General features: G+C 46.4%; 1 protein-coding gene across 1 annotated transcript in view; it reads right to left on the reverse strand.

Moving 5' to 3' along the window:
• Positions 1-21,160, reverse strand: part of LOC311144409 (tight junction protein 2-like) — a 70,789-nt gene extending 49,629 nt beyond the window's left edge. The window contains exons 1-7 of the mRNA XM_084180417.1: positions 16,873-21,160; positions 16,303-16,356; positions 10,495-10,619; positions 9,961-10,063; positions 7,893-8,571; positions 7,549-7,652; positions 6,195-6,348 (exon numbers count right to left, since the gene is read on the reverse strand). Coding sequence (XP_084036543.1) covers positions 6,195-6,348; positions 7,549-7,652; positions 7,893-8,571; positions 9,961-10,063; positions 10,495-10,619; positions 16,303-16,356; positions 16,873-16,902 — 1,249 coding nt within the window. The 5' untranslated portion in view covers positions 16,903-21,160. The remainder of the gene's footprint in view (positions 1-6,194; positions 6,349-7,548; positions 7,653-7,892; positions 8,572-9,960; positions 10,064-10,494; positions 10,620-16,302; positions 16,357-16,872) is intronic.
• Between the last annotated feature and the right edge of the window lie 612 nt (positions 21,161-21,772).

Here is a 21,772-nt window from a genome sequence, read left to right on the forward strand (position 1 = left end):
CCTCCCCCAGCACACACAGACACACACAAACGCACACACACAATGAGATTGGTTCTTCTGACAGACAGCCTGACAGACAGCCCGACAGACAGCCCAACAGACCGACAGACAGCCTGACAGACAGCCTGACAGACAGCCCAACAGACAGCACGACAGACAGGCATCTGGCAGGACAGACAGACACCACCCCCCCCCCCCCCCCCCCAGCCTACATAGACACACACAAACGCACACACACACAATGAGATCGGTTCTTCTGACCGACAGCCTGACAGACCGACAGCCTGACAGACAGCCCGACAGACAGCCTGACAGACAGCCCGACAGACAGCCCAACAGACAGCCTGACAGACAGCCCGACAGACAGCCCGACAGACAGCCTGACAGACAGCCTGACAGACAGACAGCCCGACAGACAGCCCAACAGACATCCTGACAGACAGCCTGACAGACAGGCATCTGGCAGGACAGACAGACAGGCAGACAGACAGGCAGGCAGACAGCCCAACAGACCGACAGACAGCCTGACAGACAGCCCGACAGACTGACAGACAGCCTGACAGACAGCCTGACAGACAGCCTGACAGACAGCCTGACAGACAGCCCGACAGACAGCCCGACAGACAGCCCGACAGACAGCCCGACAGACAGGCATCTGGCAGGACAGACAGACAGCCCGACAGCCCGACAGCCCGACAGACAGACAGACAGACAGGCAGGCACAGGCAGACAGGCAGACAGCCCGACAGGCTGTTGGAAGGTTTAACTCCGGGGGAAAAGCACAGGGAGTAATTTACTGTTAACCTTATCAGAGACACAGGCCCTCCAGGAACTCCCCCCCTTCAGCCCACACAGACACACACAAACGCACACACACCATGAGATCGGTTCCATCATGGAGGGTGGGATTAATTCCAGTGTTCCAATCTCATCTAGATAGTCTGGATTACATAGAAGGGTGAGAGAGGGGAGGGATGGGGTGAGGAGGGGTGAGTAAGGGGAGGGATGGGGTGAGAGGGCTATACAGACAGAGTGGGGTGGTGTGAGGAGGGGTGAGAGGGGGGAGGGATGGGGTGAGAGGGCTATACAGACAGGGTGGGGTGGTGTGAGGAGGGGTGAGAGGGGAATGGTGTCGGGATGTTGTGATTATGAGGGGTATCTAGATAATGGTGTAATTAGGAATTTACTGGAAGACCTCATCCAAAACGAATGGTTTATGAGGAGGCAGGCATTAAGAACCAGGCAGTAAGAACCAGGCAGTAAGTGGGTCAGCCAGTGATCCTGTTCTTCTCTGTTCAAATCTTCAACTGCCCTCCCATTCCCTGCCTTCAGCCTATAGGGGCCTTCAGCCACTCACTACTTCCTGGTAAATCAGCCTATCGACACTGATTTGCTGTGACTGTTGACAGGCAGGGAAGTCAGGTCTGTTGTCATGGACTGGACTGAGATCAGTCTATCCCACACACAGTCACAATGACAGTAACAGACCATGTATGATTAGCCCTGAAAATAACACACTTTGTATGAAATGGTCATGTAATACTGTACGTTGAACAAACTATATAGGTTGAGACAAAAATACTGACACTAATTCACTCAAATCCGGTAGTATTCAACTCCTGTTAAACACTGAAGGATGAATATTAATATGTTGTTGCTATGGTTATAATGATGCAGTAATCTTACCCACGTATACTGGACAAGCCTTGGTTTTTCATGCAACTTTCTGTATTTGGAATTGAAAGGTAGCCAAGTGATAACCCTTTCTTTAAGTTGTTGCATGTTTTTACTAATGACAGAATATGGTGAACTCAGTACTAAAGCTATAGGAAGAATAACAATTCACTTGGTACAAAGCTAAGATGTATTTGTACTGCATGTACTTTTAATTACAATTAAATGTACAGGACAATATTTGTACTAAATGTACAGTAAAAATAACATATTTGTTCCATTGGCATTATTCAACCTACTGTACTTAATAAATCACACAGTACAAAATAGATAGTGATTAAAATACTTTATTGGTTTTAGGAAAGTATAAAAAAAAAATAAAGTATAATAGCAAAAAAGGAAGTGCAAAGAGGTAAATGCTTGACAACTTGTAGCAGTGTAGTGGTTCATTGATACAGCTTAAAGGCAACCAAACGTTACTGTAGTGTGAGTCTGTCTTGGGTGGGCCTTCATCTAAAAGTATGAAATTTTATCTGGAAGAAAGAAGACAAAAAGGATTTCTCTTTTGTAGGCTACGATTGAGGAAATCTCTTTTTGTTGTCAATACTGTATATTCTGTTTAACTTCCTAGTATGAGAGTAAACATCCAAAATGTTTACCCTTAAATAGTGTACTTAGGATAATAACGAACCACTTTAGGTGACTCTGTCTGTCCTAAATGTACATTAAGTAGACTAAGAATAGACTGGGTGACCTCTGTGTGTATGCGATATGGCAGCTGCAAGCAGTAACGTGAGAATACCCAATTTCGTGTCCCTTTTTATTTTTAACCCGTTGAAAGACAGATATTTTTACCTCAACAGGGCCGTGGCCTGATTGGTGGCTGTCTACTCTTGAGGAATGTTTAAATAATGCCATTGGATACTTTTTAATATCGTTTTCTACTGATGACAAACCTGACTAATATAGAATATCTTCACACTCCTAAACTGATCTGTATCAGCTGTAATATGTTTCCTATTTGACCCCTTTAAACTGCAAATGTAAAGTACACTACATTATCAATTGAAGTGATTAGACCCTATTCATGCTTATGAAACACCCAGTGTTGAGTCAAAGAATGGTGTTGGTTTTCATGCTCATGATCACTGTATAGTGTTGCCAATGAGACTTGGCAACCCAATGAGACTTGGCAACCCAACGAGACTTGGCAACCCAACGAGACTTGGCAACCCAACGAGACTTGGCAACCCAACGAGATACACGGGTATATGTTGTGTAATTGCATTCTATGGTCCTCTATAGCTCAATTGGTAGAGCATGGCGCTTGTAACGCCAGGGTAGTGGGTTCGATCCCCGGGGACCACCCATACACAAAAATGTATGCACGCGTGACTGTAAGTCGCTTTGGATAAAAGCGTCTGCTAAATGGCATATTATTATTATTATTATTATACCATAGCTATACAATGGATTTTACACAGCATACTACGATTCCCATAGTGCATTTAATCTCCCAGGGTGCAATGCTCCACCCAGGGCTGATGGCTGGCTACTGCTAGTAGTGATGGAAAGTTCGGCTCTTTTAACTTACTTGGATAATTTCGAATCGTTCAGTCAAAAGAACGAATCTTTTGACTCATTTCGTTCATTTGATTCAGTAATGCCCACAGGACCCGCTACTGGCGAACGATGAACTGAAAACTCAAACGAGTCATGATTCTACAAGCCTCTCGTTCACGTCATTCACCATAAGGGGCTTATTGGAGCGGTCATTTGTGACAGAGTTGTAAACGTGTGCATTAAACAATGTACATTTGTTGATTGTACAGTTGTTGATTACAAATACGATTATTTCTTGGTACATTTGAAACGAGGTCTAGTTGTGGCCGCAACCGGACTAGATTGTGAACGACTCTTGATTGTGACTCTTGGCGGAATGCATTTCTTGACTGTCGTGAGGGGGATAAGCACAATGTCGTTTGTGAACCGCAGACCCCCAAACGATTCGTTCTCTAGTTCGAGTTTATTGAGCAGATTTGATTTGATTAGGATCCCCATTAGCCGACTAATGAATGAATTGTTTGTGAACTTGCTAGTTACTAACTGATAGCAAGCCCAGACAAAAGCAGAGTAATCTAGCTAAATATATTGCTGTTATGACGGCATTTCACATTACTTTTGGGTTGCAATCATAATATAATGCTCACATGAACGTCATGCTGAATATATTACGTTCATGTCATTGTCACTCAAAAATAATGTCATGTGTAAAATAGTTTATGTCGTTTTGTAACACTTTTTGCTTAGTTGTTTTGGTGGGCTGGCCCTCATCTGCTCTGTAAGCAAAGTATTCCCATAGCTTTTGGAGACAGTTTTGTCAATAAGCTGCGAGCGTGGTATGATGTTTTCATGAGAAGAACCTATGCTCTCGCATGTTCTCTCCGTCTCTCGGTTGCTTCTCAAAAGTGGCTGGCGCAGCGTAAGTAGCCTGTCTAGCTTACTACTGCCCCCTTGAGAACATTCAGCCAAATTACTAGACAGACTCCATCCTCTCGATCTGTATACGACATGAGACACATTTGACAGAAGTACCGAGAGTTAAAAAAAATTATACAGTGAGGGGAAAAAAGTATTTCATCCCCTGCTGATTTTGTACGTTTGCCCACTGACAAAGAAATGATCAGTCTATAATTTTAATGGTAGGTTTATTTGAACAGTGAGAGACAGAATAACAACAAAAAAATCCAGAAAAACGCATGTCGAAAATGTTATAAATTGATTTGCATTTTAATGAGGGAAATAAGTATTTGACCCCTCTGCAAAACATGACTTAGTACTTGGTGGCAAAACCCTTGTTGGCAATCACAGAGGTCAGACGTTTCTTGTAGTTGGACACCAGGTTTGCACACATCTCAGGAGGGATTTTGTCCCACTCCTCTTTGCAGATCTTCTCCAAGTCATTAAGGTTTCGAGGCTGACGTTTGGCAACTCGAACCTTCAGCTCCCTCCACAGATTTTCTATGGGATTAAGGTCAGGAGACTGGCTAGGCCACTCCAGGACCTTAATGTGCTTCTTCTTGAGCCACTCCTTTGTTGCCTTGGCCGTGTGTTTTGGGTCATTGTCATGCTGGAATACCCATCCACAACCCATTTTCAATGCCCTGGCTGAGGGAAGGAGGTTCTCACCCAAGATTTGACGGTACATGGCCCCGTCCATCGTCCCTTTGATGCGGTGAAGTTGTCCTGTCCCCTTAGCAGAAAAACACCCCCAAAGCATAATGTTTCCACCTCCATGTTTGACGGTGGGGATGGTGTTCTTGGGGTCATAGGCAGCATTCCTCCTCCTCCAAACACGGTGAGTTGAGTTGATGCCAGAGACCTTGATTTTGGTCTCATCTGACCACAACACTTTCACCCAGTTCTCCTCTGAATCATTCAGATGTTCATTGGCAAACTTCAGACGGGCCTGTATATGTGCTTTCTTGAGCAGGGGGACCTTGCGGGCGCTGCAGGATTTCAGTCCTTCACGGCGTAGTGTGTTACCAATTGTTTTCTTGGTGACTATGGTCCCAGCTGCCTTGAGATCATTGACAAGCTCCTCCCGTGTAGTTCTGGGCTGATTCCTCACCGTTCTCATGATCATTGCAACTCCACGAGGTGAGATCTTGCATGGAGCCCCAGGCCGAGGGAGATTGACAGTTCTTTTGTGTTTCTTCCATTTGCGAATAATCGTACCAACTGTTGTCACCTTCTCACCAAGCTGCTTGGCGATGGTCTTGTAGCCCATTCCAGCCTTGTGTAGGTCTACAATCTTGTCCCTGACATCCTTGGAGAGCTCTTTGGTCTTGGCCATGGTGGAGAGTTTGGAATCTGATTGATTGATTGCTTCTGTGGACAGGTGTCTTTTATACAGGTAACAAACTGAGATTAGGAGCACTCCCTTTAAGAGTGTGCTCCTAATCTCAGCTCGTAACCTGTATAAAAGACACCTGGGAGCCAGAAATCTTTCTGATTGACAGGGGGTCAAATACTTATTTCCCTCATTAAAATGCAAATCAATTGATAACATTTTTGACATGCGTTTTTCTGGATTTTTTTGTTGTTATTCTGTCTCTCACTGTTCAAATATACCTAACATTAAAATTATAGACTGATCATTACTTTGTCAGTGGGCAAACTTACAAAATCAGCAGGGGATCAAATACTTTTTTCCCTCACTGTAGTACTGAACCGTTTTTCATGTTTTAGTATGCAAAAAGTACCGAAGTTTCGGTATACCGTGCAACACTAGTACAGTGATCAATGATCTGTCAGTGGTGCAGAGAAAACCAACACACTCTCACCCCACACTCTCACCCTCTGGGACTTTCTACAGGGAATTTGACCCACACAAACCACTATACTGCTCTGCCATTGGTCAAGACAGGTGTCCGTCATCCTCTACACTCTGAATACTGCTCTGCTATTGGTCAGAACAGGTGTCTGTCATCCCTATCACTCCCCAGTCAGCCTCTCACCGTCAGGTTCGGAGTCAGAGTCGACGAGGGGCGGGATACGGATGAGGATCTGTCTGCGGTCTCTCTGGACGACCAGCTGGAGTTTCCCTCTAGACTTCTCAATGAGCTTCCCTGCATCGTTCAGAGACATGTTCTCTGTTACTGTCCCGTTGATCTGAAGAGAGGGAGGAGATCGGGAGCAGAGGAGAGAGAAGAGTGAGGAGAGGAGAGAGAGGAGAGAAGAGAGAGAGGAGAGGGGAGAGAGAAGAGAGAGAAGAGAAAGGAGAGAAGAGAGAGAGAGGAGAGGAGAGGAGAGGAGAGGAGAGGAGAGGAGAGGAGAGGAGAGGAGAGGAGAGGAGAGGAGAGGAGAGGAGAGGAGAGGAGAGGAGAGGAGAGGAGAGGGAGGAGAGAGAGAAGAGAGAGTGAGGAGAGAAGAGAGAGAGAGGAGAGAGAAGAGAAGAGAGAGAAGAGAAGAGAGAGAGAGAGGAGAGGAGATAAGAGAGAGGAGAGGAGAGTGAGAGAGGAGAGAGGAGAGAGAGAGAGGAGAGAGGAGAGAGAGAGAGGAGAGTGAGGAGAGAGAGAGAGAGAGAGGAGAGAGAGGAGAGATGGGAGAGAGAAGAGAGAGGAGATAGGAGAGAGAGAGGAGAGGATAGGAGAGAGAGGAGATAGGAGAGAGAGAGGATAGGAGAGAGAGGAGAGAGGAGAGAGGAGAGGAGAGGAGAGAGAGAGAGAAGAGAGAGGAGAGAGAGAGGAGAGAGAGGAGAAAGGGGAGAGAGAAGAGAGAATAGAGTGGAGAGAGGAGAGAAGAGAGAGAGAGGAGAGGATAGGAGAGAGAGGAGAGAGAAGAGAGAGAGAGGAGAGGGGAGGGTAGGAGAGAGAGGAGAGAGAGGAGAGAGAAGAGAGAGAAGAGAGAGGAGAGAAGAGAGCGAGAGGAGAGAGAGAGAAGAGAGAGGAGAGAGAGGAGAGAGGAGAGGAGAGGAGAGTGAGGAGAGAGGAGAGAAGAGGAGAGAGAGGAGAGTGAGGAGAGAGGAGAGAGAGAGAGAGGAGAGAGAGGAGAGAGAAGAGACAGGAGAGAGAGAGACGAGAGAGAGAGGAGAGAGAGGAGAGAAAGGAGAGGAGAGAAACAGAGAGAGAGAGAAAGTACAGTGTAAATTAGTGTAGTAGTGACTTGACAGTTTGGGTGTGAGATGGAGAGAGAAATGAGGAAAGCCATTAACATGTTCCTATTTGGCAGCGTTCTATACAGTCATGCCTATGATGACCAATTACATTGAAATTGAGAGTGACAGTGTGTGTGTGTGTGTGTTTGTGTGATGTGTGACAAGATATGTGAGTGTGAGAAAGAGATTCATTGTGTGTGTGTGTGTCTGTAAACCTTTAGAATGATGTCTCCCTCCTGTAAGTTTCCGTCCTTGGTAGCCAGTCCTGTACTGGTCATCTCCTTGATGAAGATCTGACTGCCCAGACGCAGACCGTACTCTACACACACACACGCACACGGCACACGCACACAGTTAGTGACTAGCTGCAGCAACCAGAGAACTATCCTGACCTTAAAACCACCTTAACCTCTGACCTTTACAAAATGACCCTTACAAAATGTAAGCAGTAAACGTGCTCCCCCTTCCTTTATACATCATCCCTTCTTAAGGGCGAACAATTATCGTAAAGTAACTGACCTTATTAGGGTTAGTTACTGTAGTAGACTATGTCTGGTACCTTCGTTGGGTCTGTTCTTGACCAGCAGGACATTAACAGGTTTCTCCAGGGGCTCCAGGTCTCTTAGTCCCCCTCCTCCTCCTCCTCCTCCTCCTCCTCCTCCTCCTCCTCCTCCTCGTGGCAGGTCCGGGGAGGTCGAGGAGGGCGGCTCCTGGAGTTGGTCTCTACTCGTACTCTTCACCATCCTCCCTCCGGTACCTCCTACATCCCCGTACCTCCCCCCTCCCCGCTCGTAGCTGTCACCTCGGCCGTAGCTCCTCCCACCTGGACTCCCTCCTCCCCCTCCTCCTCTCTCCCGGTCCGTGCTCCTCCCCCGGCTGCCTTCCTGTGGAATCCGCAGCCTCTCGGGACTGGGCGGCTCCCGGTCCAAGGCCCGCCCCTTGCTGTTGTCGCGGCGATGCTCAGGGCTCGGCGATGCCCTCTCCTGGCTCCTCCCCCGGCTCCTCCCCCGATTACCACGGCCACCGTAGTCGGGGTCCAGGTAGTTCTTGTTGTCGGGGGTGAGGTCACGAGGCTCGTGGGTGTAACCGGGCCCACCGTTGCCGCGCTGCCAGCCCCCGTCGCTCTGGTTGTCATCGGCGTCGTAGTAACGGGTGGTGCCGAAGTCTCGACTCTCACCGCCGGGGGAGGGGGGGTGCTTCAGGGAGTGGAGAGCCACCTTCCGAGGTCTCTTCACCGTCTGAGGGGAAACACACACAGAGAGACATACAGGGTCAACCATTACACACTGTATTGCTATGCAGAGAGCTCAGGCCTAAAACCTACACTGCAGCTTTATATATATATTTTTTATATATTTTTGTTTTACCCCTTTTTCTCCCCAATTTCATGATATCCAATTAGTATTTACAGTCTTGTCCCATCGCTGCAACGCCCGTACGGACTCGAGAGAGTCGAAGGTCGAGAGCCATGCGTCCTCCGAAACACAACCCTGCAAAGCCGCACTGCTCCTTGACACACTGCTCGCTTAACCCGGAAGCCAGCCGCACCAATGTGTCAGCCTGCATGCGCCTGGCCCACCACAAGGAGTTGCTAGAGCGCGATGGGACAAGGACATCCCGGCCGGCCAAACCCTCCCCTAACCCGGACGACGCTGGGCCAACTGTGTGCCGCCTCATGGGTCTCCCGGTCGCGGCCGGCTGCGACACAGCCCGGGATCGAACCTGGATCTGTAGTGACGCCTCAAGCAGTGCAGTGCCTTAGACCGCTGCGCCACTCGGGAGGCCACACTGCAGCATTTTGATGGAAAGGATCGCATTAGATAACACGTGCAACAAAACACCCAAGAGACCACACACACACACACACACACAGAGCCGGGAGCAAGAGTGGAGCAGTAGGGTTATTTTTGGCTGTGCAGTATTAAAGGTGGGACAGTGTGAAACAGCTCAGTGGACTGACAGTGTGAAACAGCTCAGCGGACTGACAGTGTAAAACAGCTCAGTGGACTGACAGTGTGAAAGAGCTCAGCTGACTGACACTGTGAAACAGCTCAGTGGACTGACAGTGTGAAACAGCTCAGCGGACTGACACTGTGAAACAGCTCAGTGGACTGACACTGTGAAACAGCTCAGCGGACTGACAGTGTGAAACAGCTCAGTGGACTGACAGTGTGAAACAGCTCAGCGGACTGACACTGTGAAACAGCTCAGTGGACTGACACTGTGAAACAGCTCAGTGGACTGACACTGTGAAACAGCTCTGCGGACTGACACTGTGAAACAGCTCAGCGGACTGACAGTGTGAAACAGCTCAGTGGACTGACAGTGTGAAACAGCTCAGTGGACCGACACTGTGAAACAGCTCAGAAGGCAGTACAGTGGCTGCAAGTGATTCACTGTCACAATGTTACAATGTCCCCCGTCTGTCAGTCTGTCAGTGGCTAAGCTAGCAGCTACACCAGGATGAATGTCAAGGCTATGTCATCCCTGTGTTCATATTTTGAATATACTGTCAATGTCCTTATGGCCTAACATATTATATAATATATTGTACTCTCCATCTTGGCTACCTTCCTACATTTCAACTAGCTACTAACTACAGCAACACTGTGCACAGTGATACTCACCACCTTGGCGGTCTTCCCACATTTGCGTAGCTGCTGCACAGCGAAGGAATGAGGCACGTTGTCCATGAGGATGGAGTTGACCTGGATCACACGATCTTTCTCACTGGAGGAGAACACAACATACCGTTAACATAGAACAACAAGACACACATGAAAGAGTACATTAGAACATGATCAACCCTGGCTGCATTTCTATAAGCAAAAGTAGCTTCCTCTCCTCGTCTCTTTTTATTCGTCTGCGTAGATGAAAGCCCTTTCCCAGACGATGTCAAACATATTGCTTTGTTTTCACCTAGCCTGTGTATTTTTTTTTGATCAGTGCAGGTGAAAGACAAGAGACCAGCATGCAACTTCAGACTACTGAGATGCGATCCGATGGCTTCCGGTACCGGCAACCACCATGACGGTATCCCCTTAACTGACTTCCTGACATATTGGGCAAAAAACCCATTAATTAACAACAGCATTCAAGTTTTCAAAAACTCAGTGAGGTCTGGTTAGTCGATGACGTAAGAGGAAGTGGTTTTAGCGTACAACAGGAGTCCGTCAGCTGGTCCTCCCTGTAGGACGTCTGACACGATGATTGACATCTCTCCGTTCTCCACGTTGGGGTTGTCCCGACCCCCCGACACGGCAATACCAAACCCCATCTTGGAGTCCTACAGGAGGGAGGGAGGAGAGAGATGGAGACAGAGAGAGAGAGAGAGACAGAGAGAGAGAGATAGAGATGGAGACAGAGAGAGAGAGAGAGAGAGAGAGAGAGAGAGAGAGAGAGAGAGAGAGAACCAGTGAAGAACAAACACCATTGTAAATACAACCCATATTTATGTTTATTTATTTTCCCATTTGTACTTTAACTATTTGCACATTGTTACAACACTGTATATATACATAATATGACATTTGAAATGTCTTTATTCTTTTGTAACTTCTGAGTGTAATGTTTACTGTTAATATTTATTGTTTATTTCACTTTTGTTTACTATCTACTTCACTTGCTTTGGCAATGTTAACATACGTTTCCCATGCCAATAAATAGAGAGAGAGAGAGAGAGAGAGAGAGAGAGAGAGAGAGAGAGAGAGAGAGAGAGAGAGAGAGAGTTTAGTTGGGGGTTGGGCAAGTAAAAAGATAAAGCATTGAAATGGGGTAGGGGTGTATGGGATTGGAAGGTCAGACAAACAAATAGACTAAAATAGGTTGAAACAGATAGACAGACAGGTAGCCAGGTAGAGAGAGGTAGCACTGGATGGGTTCATGGGTTGACTACAACCACATAGATGGGATGAGAATGATTGGTGGGAGGGGGGAGCAGATGGCTTGAGTTTCCAATGTGCCTCTAATACTCTCTCCCAACTCACACATATAGGAGAAGAGAGGAGGGAAAGAGGGGGAGTGAGGAGGTAGAGAGAGGCAGGGAGAGCTGTGCAAGAGGGGTAAAAATCCATCACAAACACTCTCTCCCTCTCACTCTCTCTCTCGCTCTGTCCCACTTACACTCTTGCCAGATTACAGTCACGTCCAAGTAGTTGACATGACAAATCGCCCAGAAGACTGAGAGGGATAGAGAGACAGAGACAGAGAGAGAGAGAGGGACAGAGAAAGAGAGAGAGAGATGGGACAGAAAAAGAGTGAGAAAGAAAGATAGAGAGAGAAAGAGAAAGCGATGAAAGATAAAAGACCTTGGAGCTCCTGGCTATCCAAAGGGAAACAAGACATCTCCTGTCTATCTGAATGAAGATTCATAGTAGGAGGAATAACACACAACTTAACACCACTTACCTCCTGTGTGAAACAGACTGATGGATGCATGTCTGGGAGAGAGAGACTAATAATTCAATTGTCTCTGTGTGTTTCTTTCTATCCCTCTTGCACTTTGTCTCTTGCATGTTCGTGTGTGTGTGTGTGTGTGCATGTTCATGTGTGTGTGTGTGTGTGTGTGTGTGTGTGTGTGTGTGTGTGTGTGTGTGCATGTTCATGTGTGTTTGTGTGTATGTGTGTACATGCATGTGTGTATGTGTGTGAGTTCCTCCTCTCCTCCCGGTGTGAATACTGAGAGCCAGGGCTAGCCTAGTGAATAGTGATGCATCAGTGTGATAAGCAGGTAACAGAGTCAAAAATCACTAACAGAACCTCTCTCAGTCCTAACCTCTTCCTGTTGTTAGCCCTGTTTCACAGCTCTGTGTGACATCACAACCTCCCATCACTGTGTTTATAGTTGATCTGATGACATAGATTTTTGAATCCCAAATGGCACCCCATTACCTGCATACAGTGCATTCAGAAAGTATTCAGACCCCTTGACTTTTTCCACATTTTGTTTCGTTAGAGCCTTATTCTAAAATTGATTAAATCATCAATCTACACACAATACCCCATAATGACAAAGCAAAAACAGGTTTTTAGAAATGTTTGCAAATGTATAAAAAATAAAAAACGGAAATTTCACATTTACATAAGTATTCAGACCCTTTGCTATGAGACTCGAAATTGTTTCATCCTTGAGATGTTTCTACAACTTGATTGGAGTCCACCTGCGGAAAATAAAATTGATTGGACATGATTTGGAAAGGCACACACCTCTCTATATAAGGTCCCACAGTTGACAGTGCATGTCAGAGCAAAAACCAAGCCATGAGGTCGAAGGAATTGTCCGTAGAGCTCCGAGACAGGATTATGTCAAGGCACAGATCTGGGGAAGGGTACCAAAAAATGTCTGAGCATGGAAGGTCCCCAAGAACACAGTGGCCTCCATCATTCTTAAATGGAAGAAGTTTGTAACCACCACGACCCTTCCTAGAGTTGGCTGCCTGGCCAAACTGAGCAATCGGGGACAAGGGCCTTGGTCAGGGAGGTGACCAAGAACCCGATGGTCACTCTGAAAGAGCTCCAGAGGTCCTCTGTGGAGATGGGAGAACCTTCCAGAACGACAACCATCTCTGCAGCACTCCACCAATCAGGCCTTTATGGTAGTGGCCACTCCTAACTAAAAAGGCACATGACAGCCCACTTGGTGTTTGCCAAAAGGCACCAAAAGGACTCTCAGACCATGAGAAACAAGATTCTTTGGTCTGATGAAACCAAGATTGAACTCTTTTGCCTGAATGCCAAGTGTCACGTCTGGAGAAAACCTGGCACCATCCCTACGGTGAAGCATGGTGGTGGTAGCATCATGCTGTGGGGATGTTTTTCAGCGGCAAGGACTGGGAGACTAGTCAGGATCGAGGGAAAGATGAACAGAGCAAAGTACAGAGAGATCCTTGATGAAAACCTGCTCCAGAGTGCTCAGGACCTCAGACTGGGGTGAATGTTCACCTTCCAACAGGACAATGACCCTAAGAACAAAGCCAAAACAACGCAGGAGTGGCTTTGGGACAAGTCTCTGAATGTCCTTGAGTGGCCCAGCCAGAGCCCGGACTTGAACCCGATCGAACATCTCTGGAGAGACCTGAAAATAGCTGTGCATCGACCCTCCCCATCCAACCTGACAGAGCTTGAGAGGATCTGCAGAGAAGAATGGGAGAAACTCCCCAAATACAGGTGTGCCAAGCTTGTAGCGTCATACCCAAGAAGACTTGAGGCTGTAATTGCTGCCAAAGGTGCTTCAACAAAGTACTGAGTAAAGGGTCTGAATACTTACGTAAATGTGATATTTCCGTTTTTTATTTGTAACACATTAGCAAACATTTCTAAAAACCTGTTTTTGCTTTGTCACTATGGGGTATTGTGTGAGATTGATGAGGGGAAAAAACGATTTAATCAATTTTAGAATAAGGCTGTAACGTAACAAAATGTGGAAAAAGTCAAGGGGTCTGAATACTTTCTGAATGCACTGTATGGCTCCCTATTACCAGTATATACTGTAGGAAATAGGGAGTCATTTGGGCTGCAGCCTGTGTTTATAGCTGACCTTATAAGGTTGATATAACGTTCATGCTATCTGATACTGTCAGTGACCACAGAGACATCCTCTACCCCATGCCTGTCTGCCTATATTTTTCATAGCTGTCTATTTACCATCACAAACCAATGCTGGCATTAAGATTGCACTGAATGAGCTGTATAAGGCCATAAGTCAACAGGAAAACACTCATCCAGATGCAGCGCTCCTAGTGGCCGGGGACTTTAATGCAGGGAAACTTAAATCCGTTCTACCTAATTTCTACCAGCATGTTAAATGTGCAACCAGAGGAAAAAAAACTCTAGACCACCTTTACTCCACACACAGAGATGCATACAAAGCTCTCCCTCGCCCTCCATTTGGCAAATCTGACCATATCTCTATCCTCCTGATTCCTGCTTATAAGCAAAAACTAAAGCAGAAAGCACCAGTGACTCGGTTAATAAAAAAGTGGTCAGATGACGCAGATGCTAAGCTACAGGACTGTTTTGCTAGCACAGACTGGAACATGTTCCGGGATTCTTCAGATAGCATTGAGGAGTACACCACATCAGTCACTGGCTTCATCAATAAGTGCATCGATGATGTCGTCCCCACAGTGACCGTACGTACATACCCCAACCAGAAGCCATGGATTACAGGAAACATCCGCACTGAGCTAAAGGGTAGAGCTGCCGCTTTCATGGAGCGGGACTCTAACCCGGACGCTTATAAGAAATCCTGCTATGCCCTCCGACGAACCATCAAACAGGCAAAGAGTCAATACAGGACTAAGATTGAATCGTACTACACTGGCTCTGACGAGATCCACAGATGATGCAATCTCTATTGCACTCCACACTGCCCTTTCCCACCTGGACAAGAGGAACACCTACGTGAGAATGCTATTCATTGACTACAGCTCAGCATTCAACGCCATAGTGCCCTCAAAGCTCATCACTAAGCTAAGGATCCTGGGACTAAACACCTCCCTCTGCAACTGGATCCTGGACTTCCTGACGGGCCGCCCCCAGGTGGTAAGGGTACTCCCTGTACTCCCTGTTCACCCATGACTGCATGGCCAGGCACGACTCCAACACCATCATTAAGTTTGCCGACGACACAACAGTGGTAGGCCTGATCACCGACAACGATGAGACAGCCTATAGGGAGGAGGTCAGAGACCTGGCCGTGTGGTGCCAGGATAACAACCTCTCCCTCAACGTGACCAAGTCAAAGGAGATGATTGTGGACTACAGGAAAAAAAAAGAGGACTGAGCACGCCCCCATTCTCATCGACGGAGCTGTAGTGGAACAGGTTGAGAGCTTCAAGTTCCTTGGTGTCCACATCACCAACGAACTATCATGGTCCAAACACACCAAGACAGTCGTGAAGAGGGCACGACAAAGCCTATTCCCCCTCAGGAGACTGAAAAGATTTGGCATGGGTCCTCAGATCCTCAAAAAATTCTACAGCTGCACCATCGAGAGCATCCTGACTGGTTGCATCACCGCCTGGTATGGCAACTGCTTGGCCTCCGACCGCAAGGCACTACAGAGGGTAGTGCGTACGGCCCAGTACATCACTGGGGCCAAGCTTCCTGCCATCCAGGACCTCTATACCAGACGGTGTCAGAGGAAGGCCCTCAAAATTGTCTCAGACTCCAGCCACCCTAGTCATAGACTGTTCTCTCTGCTACCGCACCGCAAGCGGTACCGGAGTGCCAAGTCTAGGTCCAAAATACTTCTCAACAGCTTCTACCCCCAAGCCATAAGACTCCTGAAGAGCTAATCATGGCTACCCGGACTATTTGCACTGCCCCCCCCACCCCATCCTTTTACGCTGCTGCTACTCTGTTAATTATTTATGCATAGTCACTTTAACTCTACCCACATGTACATATTACTTCAACTACCTCAACTAGCCGGTGCCCCCGCACATTGACTCTGCACCGGTACCCCCCTGTATATATACCCTCCCTACTGTTATTTTATTTTACTTCTGCTCTTTTTTTCTCAACCCGTACTTTTTTTGTTAAAAAATAAATGCACTGTTGGTTAAGGGCTGTAATTTCACTGTAATGTCTGAACCTGTTGTATTCGGCGCATGTGGCCAATAAAATTTGATTTGATTTGATTTGATTTGTCTGCCTGTCTGTCTGTCTGCCTGTCTGCCTGTCTGTCTGCCTGTCTGCCTGTCTGTCTGTCTGTCTGTCTGGAGGCATGAGAGATAAACTGGGTTTGGTCACAGGGCTTCAGTAAACTACTGTTGTGTAGCTCAGTGAGTTCACAGACAAACACACGTAAGGACGGACGGATACACCTTATCTGGTGAGAGCTAACACACACCGGCTGATGGCAAGGGACCCACTACACACACACTCTGACCCTTCACTGGGAAGAGACCATAGGAGAGACTCCAGGGCAAATACACATAAAGGGTAAAGGTCAAAGGTCAACTCACCCTCTGTAGGTTCACAGTGTACTGCTCCCAAACAGTCTCCTCCATTCCTGAGCTCTGTGGACAGAAACAGAGAATACACAGGGTTAGTGAACACTACTTTAACACACAGGGTTAGTGAACGCTACTTTAACACACAGGGTTAGTGAACGCTACTTTAACACACAGGGTTAGTGAACGCTACTTTAACACACAGGGTTAGTGAACGCTACTTTAACACACAGGGTTAGTGAACGCTACTTTAACACACAGGGTTAGTGAACGCTACTTTAACACACAGGGTTAGTGAACGCTACTTTAACACACAGGATACATGACATGAGTTACTGAACATCATCTTAACACAGGGCACATGAAGGAAGGGCTAAAGCAACACTGAACTGCTGTAACACATCATCACACTACTGCCACATTCAGATACAAAATGTCCATCACATGTATCTGCATGGCAACGTATGTTTTGAAAAAATCCTCCATACAAAGTGTATTTCTTTCTGCAAACTGGAAAAAACATCCACAGACATTTCTGTCCCATTTTCACACGGAATGCAATGACCTATTTATACAAACTACCGTAGACATCAGCCATAGAGATGCACTCATGGAAAAGTGGTAGAAAAGTCATTGAAAAGTCATGGAAAAGCCACTTATTTTCTTGGTTGTATGATAAAGACGTGGTTCTATGATAAAGACATGGATGTGGAGAGGAATACACTCCATAGTTAAACTGCTACAAAACAAAATGTCCCCCTGGTCCAAAACACTGCCCCACAAATAGACCAATGGAGTGGGAGTATCTAGTCACCCTTACAGCGCTCCATGACACAGTGGAAAAAGACACACATCCGGATCAATAGTTTGGTAATTAACACAGCACAGGAGACTGATCTGCCACTGCCCACACAAACACACACACACACACACACTGCTAATACACACACACACACTGCTAATACACACACACACACTGCTAATACACACACATTAGGGAGGGGACATTAGAGAGGAGACATTAGAGAGGAGACATTAGAGAGGAAACATTAGAGAGGAGTCAGAGAGGAGACATTAGGGAGGAGACATTAGAGAGGAGACATTAGAGAGGAGACATTAGAGAGGAGACATTAGAGAGGAGACATTAGAGAGGAGACATTAGGGAGGAGACAGAGAGGAGACATTAGAGAGGAGACATTAGAGAGGAGACATTAGAGAGGAGACATTAGAGAGGAGACATTAGAGAGGAGACATTAGGGAGGAGACAGAGAGGAGACATTAGAGAGGAGACATTAGAGAGGAGACATTAGAGAGGAGACATTAGAGAGGAGACATTAGAGAGGAGACAGAGAGGAGACATTAGAGAGGAGACAGAGAGGAGACATTAGAGAGGAGACATTAGAGAGGAGACATTAGAGAGGAGACATTAGAGAGGAGACATTAGAGAGGAGTCAGAGAGGAGCCATTAGAGAGGAGACATTAGAGAGGAGACATTAGAGAGGAGACATTAGAGAGGAGACATTAGAGAGGAGACATTAGAGAGGAAACATTAGAGAGGAGACATTAGAGAGGAGACATTAGAGAGGAGACATTAGAGAGGAGACATTAGGGAGGAGACAGAGAGGAGACATTAGAGAGGAGACATTAGAGAGGAGACATTAGAGAGGAGACATTAGAGAGGAGACAGAGAGGAGACATTAGAGAGGAGACAGAGAGGAGACATTAGAGAGGAGACATTAGAGAGGAGACATTAGAGAGGAGACATTAGAGAGGAGTCAGAGAGGAGACATTAGAGAGGAGACATTAGAGAGGAGACATTAGAGAGGAGACATTAGAGAGGAGACATTAGAGAGGAGACATTAGGGAGTAGACAGAGAGGAGACATTAGAGAGGAGACATTAGAGAGGAGACATTAGAGAGGAGACAGAGAGGAGACATTAGAGAGGAGACATTAGAGAGGAGACATTAGAGAGGAGACATTAGAGAGGAGACATTAGAGGAGACATTAGAGGAGACATTAGAGAGGAGACATTAGAGAGGAGACAGAGAGGAGACATTAGAGAGGAGACATTAGAGAGGAGACATTAGAGAGGAGACAGAGAGGAGACAGAGAGGAGACATTAGAAAGGAGGCATTAGAGAGGAGACATTAGAGAGGAGACATTAGAGAGGAGACATTAGAGAGGAGACATTAGAGAGGAGACATTAGAGAGGAGACAGAGAGGAGACATTAGAGAGGAGACAGAGAGGAGACATTAGAGAGGAGACATTAGAGAGGAGACATTAGAGAGGAGACATTAGAGAGGAGACATTAGAGAGGAGACAGAGAGGAGACATTAGAGAGGAGACATTAGAGAGGAGACATTAGAGAGGAGACATTAGAGAGGAGACATTAGGGAGGAGACATTAGAGAGGAGACAGAGAGGAGACATTAGAGAGGAGACATTAGAGAGGAGACATTAGAGAGGAGACATTAGAGAGGAGACATTAGAGAGGAGACATTAGGGAGGAGACATTAGAGAGGAGACATTAGAGAGGAGACATTAGGGAGGAGACATTAGAGAGGAGACATTAGAGAGGAGACATTAGAGAGGAGTCAGAGAGGAGACATTAGAGAGGAGACATTAGAGAGGAGACATTAGAGAGGAGACATTAGAGAGGAGTCAGAGAGGAGACATTAGAGAGGAGACATTAGAGAGGAGACATTAGAGAGGAGTCTTTAGAGAGGAGACATTAGGGAGGAGACAGAGAGGAGACATTAGAGAGGAGACATTAGAGAGGAGACATTAGAGAGGAGACATTAGAGAGGAGACAGAGAGGAGACATTAGAGAGGAGACATTAGAGAGGAGACATTAGAGAGGAGACATTAGAGGAGACATTAGAGAGGAGACATTAGAGAGGAGACATTAGAGAGGAGACAGAGAGGAGACATTAGAGAGGAGACAGAGAGGAGACATTAGAGAGGAGACAGAGAGGAGACATTAGGGAGGAGACATTAGAGAGGAGACATTAGAGAGGAGACATTAGAGAGGAGACATTAGAGAGGAAACATTAGAGAGGAGACATTAGAGAGGAGACATTAGAGAGGAGACATTAGAGAGGAGACATTAGAGAGGAGACATTAGAGAGGAGACATTAGAGAGGAGACAGAGAGGAGACAGAGAGGAGACATTAGAAAGGAGGCATTAGAGAGGAGACATTAGAGAGGAGACATTAGAGAGGAGACATTAGAGAGGAGACATTAGAGAGGAGACATTAGAGAGGAGACATTAGAGAGGAGACAGAGAGGAGACATTAGAGAGGAGACAGAGAGGAGACATTAGAGAGGAGACATTAGAGAGGAGACATTAGAGAGGAGACATTAGAGAGGAGACATTAGAGAGGAGACAGAGAGGAGACATTAGAGAGGAGACATTAGAGAGGAGACATTAGAGAGGAGACATTAGGGAGGAGACATTAGAGAGGAGACATTAGAGAGGAGACATTAGAGAGGAGACATTAGAGAGGAGACATTAGAGAGGAGACAGAGAGGAGACATTAGAGAGGAAACATTAGAGAGGAGACATTAGAGAGGAGACATTAGAGAGGAAACATTAGAGAGGAGACATTAGAGAGGAGACATTAGAGAGGAGACATTAGAGAGGAGACAGAGAGGAGACATTAGAGAGGAGACATTAGAGAGGAGACATTAGAGAGGAGACATTAGAGAGGAGACATTAGAGAGGAGACATTAGAGAGGAGACATTAGGGAGGAGACATTAGAGAGGAGACATTAGAGAGGAGACATTAGGGAGGAGACATTAGAGAGGAGACATTAGGGAGGAGAATTAGAGAGGAGACATTAGAGAGGAGACATTAGGGAGGAGACATTAGGGAGGAGACATTAGAGAGGAAACATTAGAGAGGAGACATTAGAGAGGAGACATTAGAGAGGAGTCAGAGAGGAGACATTAGAGAGGAGACATTAGAGAGGAGACATTAGAGAGGAGACATTAGAGAGGAGACATTAGAGAGGAGTCAGAGAGGAGACATTAGAGAGGAGACATTAGAGAGGAGACATTAGAGAGGAGTCTTTAGAGAGGAGACATTAGGGAGGAGACAGAGAGGAGACATTAGAGAGGAGACATTAGAGAGGAGACATTAGAGAGGAGACATTAGAGAGGAGACATTAGAGAGGAGACATTAGAGAGGAGACAGAGAGGAGACATTAGAGAGGAGACATTAGAGAGGAGACATTAGAGAGGAGACATTAGAGGAGACATTAGAGAGGAGACATTAGAGAGGAGACATTAGAGAGGAGACAGAGAGGAGACATTAGAGAGGAGACAGAGAGGAGACATTAGAGAGGAGACAGAGAGGAGACATTAGGGAGGAGACATTAGAGAGGAGACATTAGAGAGGAGACATTAGAGAGGAGACATTAGAGAGGAAACATTAGAGAGGAGACATTAGAGAGGAGACATTAGAGAGGAGACATTAGAGAGGAGACATTAGAGAGGAGACATTAGAGAGGAGACATTAGAGAGGAGACATTAGAGAGGAGACATTAGAGAGGAGACAGAGAGGAGACATTAGAGAGGAGACATTAGAGAGGAGACATTAGAGAGGAGACATTAGAGAGGAGACATTAGGGAGGAGACATTAGAGAGGAGACATTAGAGAGGAGACATTAGGGAGGAGACATTAGGGAGGAGACATTAGAGAGGAAACATTAGAGAGGAAACATTAGAGAGGAGACATTAGAGAGGAGACATTAGAGAGGAGACATTAGGGAGGAGACATTAGAGAGGAGACATTAGAGAGGAGACATTAGGGAGGAGACATTAGGGAGGAGACATTAGAGAGGAAACATTAGAGAGGAGACATTAGAGAGGAGACATTAGAGAGGAGTCAGAGAGGAGTCAGAGAGGAGCCATTAGAGAGGAGCCATTAGAGAGGAGACATTAGAGAGGAGACATTAGAGAGGAGACATTAGAGAGGAGACATTAGAGAGGAGACATTAGAGAGGAGACATTAGAGAGGAGTCAGAGAGGAGACATTAGAGAGGAGACATTAGAGAGGAGACATTAGGGAGGAGACATTAGGGAGGAAACATTAGAGAGGAGACATTAGAGAGGAGACATTAGAGAGGAGTCAGAGAGGAGACATTAGAGAGGAGACATTAGAGAGGAGACATTAGAGAGGAGACAGAGAGGAGACATTAGAGAGGAGACATTAGAGAGGAGACATTAGGGAGGAGACATTAGAGAGGAGACATTAGAGAGGAGACATTAGAGAGGAGACATTAGGGAGGAGACATTAGAGAGGAGACATTAGGGAGGAGACATTAGAGAGGAGACATTAGGGAGGAGACATTAGAGAGGAGACATTAGAGAGGAGACATTAGAGAGGAGACATTAGGGAGGAGACATTGAGTAGCTTAAGAGTCACTGCTCAGTGTTCTGCTTGTGTTTGGAATGAGAGAGATTTGGAGTGAGAGAGA

Source organism: Coregonus lavaretus (genome assembly GCF_964263955.1).
Source record: "Coregonus lavaretus genome assembly, chromosome: 17".
NCBI classification, from domain to species: domain Eukaryota; kingdom Metazoa; phylum Chordata; class Actinopteri; order Salmoniformes; family Salmonidae; genus Coregonus; species Coregonus lavaretus.